This window comes from Cotesia glomerata, linkage group LG9, assembly GCF_020080835.1.
Source record: "Cotesia glomerata isolate CgM1 linkage group LG9, MPM_Cglom_v2.3, whole genome shotgun sequence".
Lineage (NCBI taxonomy): Eukaryota > Metazoa > Arthropoda > Insecta > Hymenoptera > Braconidae > Cotesia > Cotesia glomerata.
Window position 1 is genome coordinate 7,571,137 of NC_058166.1, and position 11,458 is coordinate 7,582,594.

Consider the following 11,458-nt stretch of genomic DNA (forward strand, 5'->3'; position numbering starts at 1 on the left):
TTAACAGCGAATTCTCTAATTGAGGGTAGTTGTTCAGCAAATTTACACCAACGAGTGTGTAATTCCTGAGGTACTGCTTCATCCCAATGAACTTTAGCCTTCCAACATGCTTGTACCATCGCTTTGGCAGCAAGTACTACTGGACCTAAGATCCCAAGTGGATCGAAAATTTTTGCGATATCTGATAAGATTGTTCGTCTAGTCATCTTTTTCAAGGAACCAAGTGAGTTAACAGTGTAGATAAATTCATCAGTTAAAGAGTTCCAGACAATACCAAGAGTTTTAGATATAGGGTCATCATTAATAGCACAATCCAAATCAAGCGTTCTTTGGTCAAAGGTGTCTAATGCATGTTTATGATTGGAGGCCCACTGACGAAGTTCAAAACCCCCCTTTCTTACTAGTTGAATTATTTCATCACGTAATTGCAAAATTTCAGGTAAAGAATTTGTCCCGGTTAACAAATTATCAACATATAAATCGCGTTTAAGTACAATCGAGGCGTTTGGGAAGTTATGACGTTCGTCGTCAGCTAATTGATTTACTGTACGTGTGGCCAAAAACGGAGCAGCAGATACTCCAAATGTGACTCGTTGTAATTCAAAAGTGCTAATTTTTTCGTTATGATAATGAAAAATTCTTTGAAATTTATGATGATCTGGATGGACCCGGATTTGTCTATACATTTGAGCAATGTCAGAAGTCATAGCGTAAACATAGATACGGAAACGTAATAGAATAGTAAATAAGTTATCTTGTACAGTAGGCCCCGTCAGCAGAACCTCATTCAAGAAGATACCTTTATCAGATTTTGCAGATGCATCGAATACAACGCGTACCTTGGTGGTAGTGCTAGATGTTTTTATGACGGGATGGTGTGGTAAATAGTAGCCCGGCTCTTGATCATGTGATACGAGTACCATATGACCAAGGTCGATGTACTCCTGCATTACTTTATTGTACTCAATCTTAAGTTGCTGATCTAAATTTAATCTTCTCTGTAAAGAGAGAAATCTTTTATAAGCTTGTTGTTTAGAATTACCAAAATCTACATTCTCGACTTTAAAGGGTAATTTCACAATATATCTCCCACTTGTATCTCGGGTAGTGTTAAGTTGGTAATGTGTCTCACAAAGAGAATGATCTAAGGTTCTAGACCCTTTAGGATTAACGTCCTCTATTATCCAAAAACGAGTTAATTGATTTGACAAATCTAAAAGTTGACATGATACAGGTTGTGTATCGTTATCCTCATTGACTCCCCCCGCTACAACCCAACCAAGTTGTGTTTTTTGTATAATTAAATCACAATCTTCATGTGAGCGATTAATTTGTCCAATTGACAGCAAGGCTAAAGTGGTTCCGGAACCAATGAGAACATCTAGTGGTCGCGGAAGATGAAAGAGTGGATCAGCCAAGGCTATGTTATTTGGTATATCTATTTTATCACGTGGAAATACTTCGTTAGGACTCAAATCAGTGATTTTATCAACTGTCAAAAAGGATAATGATTTTTGAAATTTATTGTTTAAGGATTCGCATACTACTTGAATTAGATGTTTAGAAAAAGTTTGCATTCCATTAACTGCACCGATTGGAATAGAACAAGTTTGGGTAGGTAATTTCAATCTATTAGTTAAATTTTCGGTAATGAAGTTTGCAGTAGCACAAGTATCAAGTAACGCACGAGCTTGTATGAATTTACCATTAGAATCACGCATCTGGATGAGAGCGCTCATCATTAATTGAAATCTTGGTGATCTAAGTGTTGTGATTAGGTTGTGCACAGGTAGTCATGAAGTGGATTCTTTTGCAGCCGGTGTGACTGTAAATGACTCAGCCTTATTTGCGTTAGGTTTTGCATTTTTGTTCTGATTTGTATAAGTGTTTGAATTTTGCTTATAATGTAGCATAGTGTGGTGAAATTTATGACAAAGCTTGCAGTGGATGGAAGTACAGGGTCCTTTATGTTTACGTAAGCAGTTAGGACAGAGTCGGGAAGCTTTAACAAATTTAACACGTTGGTCAACTGTTAGTGAATTGAAATTTGGACATTTATAGAGAGGGTGGTTACCCTTACAATAAGGACAAGCTATCAAGGGTGATGTCACGAGTGCTCGTGCAGTCGGTTCAGTTTTTTGTGATTTATTAGCGTTGAATGTTCGGTCAGTACGTTTACGTTTAAACGAGTTACCGGTGTCATGATGTTGATTCGGTTTACGTGAACTAAATCGAAAAGCTGTCTTAGTCACGAATTTACCAAACTGTTCAATTGTCGAAAGAGTGTTTTCATTGTCAAATGTCTCCTCCCATTTGTCTCTAATATATATAGGTAATTTACGTTCCAGCACCCGTACAATGAATGCATCAGTCGGTTTCGCATTAAGTGTTTCTAATTCATTTAAATGCTGGCGAGCTTGATCTATAAATTTAGTTAAATTTTCATTAGTAGGTTTTTCTATAATATCTAAATCCAGAAGGGCATCGTAATGTTTGTTAACTAAAGCTCGTTCTTTTTGATAAGTTTCAGTTAAAAGATCCCATGCTTTAGTGTAATTTTCTGCACTTGCATCATAAAGCGAAAGCTTGTTAGATGCTGCGCCAGTTAAAGATGAACGAAGATAATACAATTTATTGACGTCATCAAGATCTTTACGACCATCAATTAAGGATTTGAACATATTTTTAAATGAAAGCCAATTTTCAAAGTTTCCGTCAAATTTAGGTAATTCTGCAGTTGGAAGTTTAGCAAGACGTTGTGCTTCAAAGGTAGTATTTCCGACTGATGTATCTCGTGAGGATATATTTTCATTATGTGAATTGTTCCCCTTAGCATTGGATTGATTTAAATTTAAAAAGTGCAAAGTATGCAGTTCGTGTGTCGTCTGCGAGGGTAACTTCTGCATTATCGGGATCAGTCATTTCTTATTCGTCGATGGTTGTATCGTAATGTTCATATAATTGTTTGACTTTAGCAAAACGTAAGTTTATAGCTACTAGATCAATATTTTCTTGTGTTAGTCCAGTTTGGACTGCATTGACTTTGTTTAAAATCAGTAGACGTTGTTTGTCTAAGGGAATGTCTGTTTTATTCATTCTGAAATAATTTTAAATAATAGTAATAATAAAAAATAGAATTATAATAATAGTAATATTAAATAATTAATTAATAATCAATTGCACTACTTAAGTAATAAATTGACTATCGTATGTCAGTCAATTAATTAAATAAATATTGACGCAAGTAATTAATTTTTAATCGTTGGTTGATTAAGAAATAGTAATATGTAATAATATAAATTAAATATTTAAATAATTAAGTTATTAAAACAATTAAGTAGTAATTATTGAGAGATAATAATTAAGGAAGAAAATTGAGAGACTTATCTTTTATTGTTAGATGTCCAGCGATGTTGATGTTGATTGACACTTCCTTCTATCCACTCGTACACCAGGGTTCGTGAGCTCAGACCTCACAGGAGGCACCAAATGTTTTGTCGCAAACTCTCCAAGATGGAGAATTTCCGTAATTATTTATTCTTCTTAAACTATTCAGGAACCAGGATCAGGAATTCTTAATTTAAAATAAAACACTCGGTGTTGGGGTGAATAATTATAATAATTTATTCCCCAATGGGAGAAAACTCTAGCAATTACTAGAGAAAAAACTCCTCGAAGATAGATACAGTCGTGTATGATATGAATAAGTGTGTGTATGTAAGTGAAACAATTGCACTAGGTGTACAATAAGGGTGAGAAAGGATCTCAGCCGCTATTAGGTTGTTGAGGTCAACCGGTACCTGTTAATAATTATCCGAGAGGATCTGAGGATTTTGATCCGAGAGGATCAATGTGCGTTTGATCTGAAAAGATCGATTCAATTGATCCGAGAGAATCGAACGTATTTATGATTTGAGACAATAAATTGATTAGTTAAATTGAGATGAAATAGATTTTAATTAGTCAATTTGAATTATTTCGTGATTATAACTATTTTTAATATAAGTTAAATTGCGTATTATGAAGCTAAATTTATTCGAAATCTAATTAATTATTATTCATTACTAAAAAATTTGAAGTTAAATTAATATTTAAGGGTGATGAAATTACGCGTTTTATTACCCGGCGTGTAAGTTAAAACAATGGCCGCGACGCCACATCGAAGTACTGCGTCACAACTATCGAAAGTGTTTAAATTTAATTACGATGAATTTATATTATTTTCACGATAAAGAATACGACTTTAATTACTAGATGAGTTACTTTAATATCAGAATGGATGTATTACTATGTAATTGTTCACAATGAAAAACACAGAATAAAATGAAATTAAGTGTTAGCGAGGCTAGCGGGTATATTGTGTCGGTTACAGGTTCCAAACACAACTGAACTTCGCACATGGCGTCTCACGCCTCGTGCTTCGTGCCGGCCGGGCTTCTTTCCGCTAGCTCATGGTGCGCAGGTGCAGCAGCCATTACAAAACGTGTTATTGGACATGTTCGCGGAGAACAGTCATAGAAATGACTCTTGTTGAGTCTCGAGTCTGGTTAAGCTTTTGGTATAGTTATGAGAGTCGGGGTGACTAACTCTCTCATGCCTTGGCGGCAAAACAAAACGCTTCGAGATGTCTCCTGGAAATTTATTCCAGGAAAACAAAACCCCGCTGACTGCGCTTCAAGAGGTATACCTACGCTAAAACTGAAACAACACGCTCTCTGGTGGCATGGACCAACTTGGCTTCATGAACCAGAATCCTCGTGGCCCACTCTGGAACCTCCAACCGACAACGCAACGCATCGAGAAGAACGCCAAGGTCTGACACTAGTAACTTGGAAAGCAGAAAATTGCCTGCTCCAACAATTACTGTCGCATTACACGCAGCTGTTTCCACTGCTACGGAAACTCAGCATCTGGCATCGTGCCATCGACCGCTTTAAAAGAGTTCCACAATCTTCGCTGGCCTACCCGCTTACTCCATCAGACCTGGAGCGCGCTAAATTGACCTTGATTAAGTACACTCAAGGACAATACTTCGCTAGAGAGATTCACACGCTACAAGATGGTGATGGTCTGCCTAAAAATAACAGCATCACTAAGCTGACTCCGTTCATCGACCATCAGGGGGTCCTGAGAGTCGGTGGCCGCTTGAAAAACGCATTGCTGGACCCAGAAGAGAGGCATCCAGCGATTCTACCGCGACAATCACCGCTTACATCAATTTTGATTGATGATTCGCACCGCAAAACGCTTCACGAAGGTACTCAGCTTACGCTCGCTGATGTTACGTCCGGAAATTGGAGTAATTAATTAATTTATTTTTGGTCCAAGCTTTTCAGCCTATAGACCGGGATCGTGTTGAGTATTAGGATTTTAAGATAAAGAAATACAGATAGACGTAATTTTAAGTTATAAAATATATTCAGAGTATAAATTTCGAAATACAACGCAAGTTTTACAAGAATTTGGAAATCAGATCAAATATAATAATATAAATTACGGTACCTGGTCAAAAGTTTTTCTTATGCACTGATGCTAACTGATCAAAACTGAATTGAAATTTTTCTACTAAAGTATTATGTTAAGTGTGAGAACACTGTGTTGAAGGTTAGTCGAGACCAACGCCGGTAGGTACTTGAAGTGTGTGGACACTTGACGTCTGAGGATGAACTAGCGAACGATTCGGGTGAACAAGGCCCTTTTATGTCTGTGATCATTCCGAAATAGACACAATTTTCGGGGGAAAACTGCATCCAATCAGGAAGCAGTTTTCCGGGGTCTGTTCCCTTTCTTACTATATTTTCTTAAAGAAAGACGGCTAGTCCCGCCCAAAATGTTGGCCCATGTGCGTGCGCACCCACACATACACCAACATGCACAATAATTATTAAATTTATTTATAAATTTTGTTTCTTAATATTATTTGGTTAAGTACATAAAATTATCTTATCGATCTATTATTCATATTTTTGTTAAAGTATGATAATTAGGACAATCGCCACATGGTAGTTTCATTATTTAGAATATTTGCTTTATTGTTAAAAATTGTTTAGTAAATTTCCTAGATATGAATATCTTTGTCAAATCAAATTATTAATTCTTAGACTGAAAATAATAGTAATGCGAAAAGTGCTAATGTTGAGAGTATTTTAATTATTTTTAACACGTGGTCCAAAATACACGTGTTTATTCAGAATTAATATTTCATTAGTTAATAGGATTTTAGAAGTTCCCTCATTTATTGCAAATCTTACAACAATGGGTTGTATTTTGTTTGCATATAATAATCATCGAGAATTTAGTTTGATCTTAAAATTTTAATTTGACTTTAAGAATTTATTTTGGCTTTAATTGTTTAGCTTTTAAATATTTTATTTCGACGTTATATTATTATTTGACTCGATAATTGTTAACTTTGACTATAATAAATTTATTTTGACCTTTTTTTATTATCTGACTTGATAATTGTTTAACTTTATGACCAGTACCGTTATGATATAAAATTTTGTTATTTTATTCTATTTATAAATGTTTCCTTATTTGGGGGATTTTATTTACTCTCTTTGAATTTTATCTGGTTAATAATCTATGTGAAAAAAAAAAAATTCTTTAACATTTACTTATTCTATCGTGAGATAATTCTGATGCTGATAATATGGGTTTTTCTTATAAAATCGTCAGTACAAAAAAAAAACACTATACGGTATTTGTTTAAATAAAAAATTTGTTGGGTAAGATATTTGTCGAGAGACATTAAAAATAATTTTGTTATCTTGAACACATCTGGTTATTATAAGTATAAAATTTCAAAAGGCCATAAAATTTTAGTCCCTTTGTATTGGTCTCTTAATGAGAATTTTATTGCCCTGGTAGGCTTAGGCTTGGGTCAGATGCATTTTCTAAAAATTCTTCTATTTATTCGAGATTATTTTTATTTTTAGTTTAGTAATCCCGAGAAAAAGAGAAAATGCATCTGGGTAATAAAGCAGAAAATATCCAAGAACCTTTCGAAATTCGAGATTTAAAAAAAAATTTTAGCTTAAAAGTAATTTATGACCCAGTAATGGTCCGGAAATTTTAAAGATAAAATTTTGTCGTATCGAAGTAGAACGAATGGAAATAATATAAGGAATAAAAATTTAAACTATTAGATTTTTCCTGGACATAACACTGACTCACGCAAGAGTGTCTGGATCGTTGGAGGCCGTGTTCCAGTCAGATCATTTATTTTACGCTGCGTTATCTGCACGAGACACCGTGGAGAACTCGCTCAACAGTTGATGGGTCAACTACCCGCCGCACGAGTACAGCCAACTCGAGCCTTCTTGCATACAGGACTCGACTACGCTGGACCTATCACGCTGAAAACGTTTCAAGGACGTGAAGCAAAAACATACAAAGGCTGGATTGCAGTCTTTGTATGCATGTTCAGTTCAGCTGTACATTCAGAGCTAGTAACTGACTACACCGCTGCCGCTTTCATCGCCGCTTATCGCCGCTTCACTAGTCGCCGAGGTATCTGCCACACGCTATATTCAGACTGTGGAACCAATTTTGTAGGAGCAGATAAAGAGCTGAAACGACTATTCGCTGCAGGATCTCGCACATTACGAGAATTATCAACCTTGATCGCTCAAGATGGCACGAACTGGAAATTTAATCCGCCTGGAGCTCCACATTTTGGAGGAAAATGGGAAGTCGCTGTGAAATCTATCAAATTTCACCTTCGAAGAACAATCGGAGACTCGCTGTTGACGCATGAACAATATTCAACGCTACTGGCTCAAATTGAAGCCATATTGAATTCCAGACCGCTCACACCACTAAATGAAGATCCTGCTGACCTAGCTGTACTGACGCCAGGTCACCTCTTAATCGGAAAGTCACTCACCGCTATCCCAGAGCCATCGCTGACAGATTTACAACCTGCTCGGCTCTCGCACTGGGAACAAGTCCAGCAAACGGTTCAACATTTCTGGAGACGCTACTAACAGGACTGCATCCACCGCTACTAGGCCATTTCAAAGTGGCATCATCGACGCAACCAGATCAAGGTGGGTTCAGTTGTACTGATCACCACTGAGGATCTCCCGCCAACCAAGTGGCAATTAGCCAAAGTAATTGCTGTCCATCCAGGTGAAGATGGACAAATCCGCGTGGTAACTGTTAAGACAGTTAACAGAGAGCTGGTACGTCCAATTACAAAGCTCTGTGTCCTACCGCTAACGCATGAAGAAGATGATCTTGTCGACGCAGCCGCCAACCCGGGGGAGAATGTTCGGTGAACAAGGCCCAGTAGCGATTAACTCGCTCCTGGGGGACTCCTAAATTCAAGAGACGCACCTGTCTACCGCTAGTTCCCGCAAAATCGAACCGCCAATGAAAAATCAGCCTCTCGATCATGCCATGAATCGACCGCTTTATTGGCTGATCGCTCCTGCTAGACATGCGCAATAGCCTTCTTTCCCAAGTCAACGAGGAAGAAGACGAACTGTTGTTATTATCTTTCGCTTCCACGCTTTTGTTGCAACAAGTCGCCATTAATTCCGCTTTACTTTCGCCTATTGTTAATTAACCGCATTTCGCTATTTTTATAATTTAAATTGCTTAAATTAACCGCTAATAATTCGCTCTAATTTGTTACAGATAAATTGTGTTATTTGTGCATTTATTTCACCGCTTTTACAGTGCCGGCAGAGTGTTCACCCACGTGTCAACCGGTATCGCTTGTGCTTACCACGCTGTGTATTATAAATCCGCTTTTATTTAAACAATCCGCTATTTAACATATTAAATATAACTTGCATTTAGTGTAAATAAATTTATAGTGTTAATTTTGATAATTATTTACGCGTTTTAATTGAGATATCCAGACCTAAACCGGCTCTCCGCATTTCCGCTCTTTCAACATTTTTCAATTATTATTATTATTATTATTATTATTATTATTATTATTATGTTATTAAATGCTCAGGGGGGTTGTCCCCGAAGTTCGATTCTCCAAGGGCCCAGCCTGAGCTCCATCCATTACTGCTGGACCACTCCGCACAACAAGGCGGTTAGTGATCACAGCAGGCCAAAGTCATTTTCCGAAGTAGACTGAGGGAACCTAGTATGACAGCCTTCTGCATCCTGACCGCCAAGAATTCAGCTTTTGATGAGCAAGCTGGAACTCTGGCAAGTGAGGATACAAAAGACTGTTTCATCTCTCCAAGGACGCCAACAATCAGGACGACGAGCTTGACACGGTAACCTGGGTAAAGTTTGCCAATTTCAAACAGGAGATCCTGATATATTTGTCTTTTGTGCTCTTCTTTGGCTGAGATGTTGTGTTCAGCCGGGGCCGAGAACTTAATGACATAAATGTCACGAGTGGCCTTGTCGAAGAGCACAATATCAGGTTTGTTGTGATCTATCCGCCGAGTTGTTGCAAACGGCATGTTCCAATAAATTTTGCAACTGTCATTCTCAACAACCTGGGGAATATCTCCTGGCAGATAAGGCAGCACCGGTGTCATATCAATACCGTAGTAATGACGAAGATAGTAGTACAGTACTCTCAGGGCAACATTGTGACGCTGGATGTATGAACCTCTCGCCAGCACAGGACATGCCGACAAAAGGTGCATGAGTGTCTCCGGGTGTTGTTTACACATCCTACATGACGTGTCCAGAAGCTGCACCTGGAGCACCTTGCTACGGTATTCTAGAGTGTTAATGACACCATCTTGGCAGGCAAATATGAACCCTTCAGTCTCGGACATCAGGCCAGCTGACTTTAAGAAGGAAAAGGTCAGCTGGGTGGACAAGCCATGATCACGCACGTGTTTGAAGAACACGCTGTGCATGGACTTGTCCATCAGTTCGCCTAGGAGTTGTTTTTCCTCGGCGTTCCTGATGACGCTCTTGAATTCCTCCTTTCGGAATTCCATAAGACCGTTTATTTCTCCAAGACCAAGGGTTCTTGCCGCATATATTGCTGCCTTATATAAGAACGACCCCTTATGCGCATTCTCATGTTTATGAACAATTTGCATAAGAAAGTCATCCTCATCTGCAGTGAAATTGACAACTTCGTGTGTTAAACCCAGGACTAAACAATCGTGAAGCTGCTCCAAGCTCTGGAAACCTCTCCCACCGATCGACCGGGAGAGGTATAATCTGGCGACTGATGAATTGGGGTGCATGCTTCGGTTTATGTTGATAGTCTTACGGGTTCTGATGTCGAGATCTCGCAGATCCTTTCGGGCCCATTTTAAGACACCGAAAGAGTATAGTAAGACTGGGACAGCGAACGTGTTAGTAGCGGAGACTTTATTTTTACCGGAAAGTTCGGAGGACCAAATTTTCCGGAGTCTCCTAACATACTTGCTACGGAGAGTTGCTTGGACTTCGGAGACCGCATGCATGCGGTTCTCTTCCATTCCTAGATATCTATACAACTCTCCGGCGTCTAATTGTCTTAAAACGCTCCCATCTACCAACTCGACATCATCAACCGTAACAGAGCACTTACCCCTCGCCAGATGTACGACCGCACACTTGTCCAACCCAAAAGACATTCCGACATCCCGCGTGTACTCTGCTACGATGTTAAGAGCCGCCTGTAGATGATCTTCATCAGCACTATAAAGCTTCAGGTCATCCATATAAAGCAGATGGGTAATCGAGTATTTTCGATCACCCGGAGGCCCCACAGAGTACCCACGAGTTTTACGGAGAGCAACAGATATAGGCAGCAGTGAGATGCAAAACAGCAGAGGGCTTAAGGAATCACCTTGGAAGACCCCTCGTTTGTACTCTACAACTCCGGTTATGTGCAATGCGTTTCCACTTCCAATGTGAAAACGCGTTCGCCAGAGCTGCATTGTACGCCGAATGCATTCCACTATTTCAGGATTGACCCCCAGGCATTTGAGGAGATATAAAATCAACTCATGAGAAGTTGAGTCAAATGCCTTGCGATAGTCGATCCAGGCCATTGACAGGTTGCGTTGATAGTAGATCGCATCTTGTGTGACACATCGATCAACTATCAAGTTCTCTTTGCAACCTGACAGGCCTCTTTTGCTGCCACGCTGTTCATATATCTGTTGCCATACAGGTTCTATCTCCTGCAAAATACGGTTGTTTAAAATTTTTGTAAAAATTTTATAAACCGCATTCAAGCAGGTGATAGGCCTGTAATTCTTTGGGTCAGACAAGTCACCTTTTTTTTGGTATCAGTACGGTTCGCCCTTCCACGAGCCAGTCTGGAATCGGTTCGTCAGCTCTAATGTACGATGTAAATATACGGGCCAGATGGAGGTGGGTAGAAGTAAACTTCTTCCACCAAAAGACATTTATGCCATCTGGTCCCGGGGCAGCCCAATTTTTGCTGCCATTTAGAGCTGAACGAACTTCATTCACACTGACTGCAGGGCTCTCTTCATCAGCATTATGTCGACGGTGTTTCCGATAA

General features: G+C 38.8%; 3 protein-coding genes across 3 annotated transcripts in view; 1 reads left to right on the plus strand and 2 right to left on the minus strand.

The window, feature by feature from the left end:
* The window catches only part of LOC123272197, a 2,001-nt gene extending 262 nt beyond the window's left edge, over positions 1 to 1,739 (minus strand). The window contains exon 1 of the mRNA XM_044738896.1: positions 47 to 1,739. Coding sequence (XP_044594831.1) covers positions 47 to 1,739 — 1,693 coding nt within the window. The remainder of the gene's footprint in view (positions 1 to 46) is intronic.
* Positions 1,740 to 1,793: 54 nt separating this feature from the next.
* LOC123272198 lies at positions 1,794 to 2,906 on the minus strand. The gene has a single exon (XM_044738898.1). It carries the CDS (start codon positions 2,904 to 2,906, stop codon positions 1,794 to 1,796), a length of 1,113 nt encoding a protein of 370 aa, XP_044594833.1.
* Positions 2,907 to 6,964: 4,058 nt separating this feature from the next.
* On the plus strand, positions 6,965 to 8,282 carry LOC123272199. Its single transcript, XM_044738899.1, has 3 exons — positions 6,965 to 7,042; positions 7,149 to 7,961; positions 8,046 to 8,282. The coding sequence occupies exons 1-3, from the start codon at positions 6,965 to 6,967 to the stop codon at positions 8,280 to 8,282; spliced, it is 1,128 nt and encodes a 375-aa protein (XP_044594834.1).
* Positions 8,283 to 11,458: the final 3,176 nt, after the last annotated feature.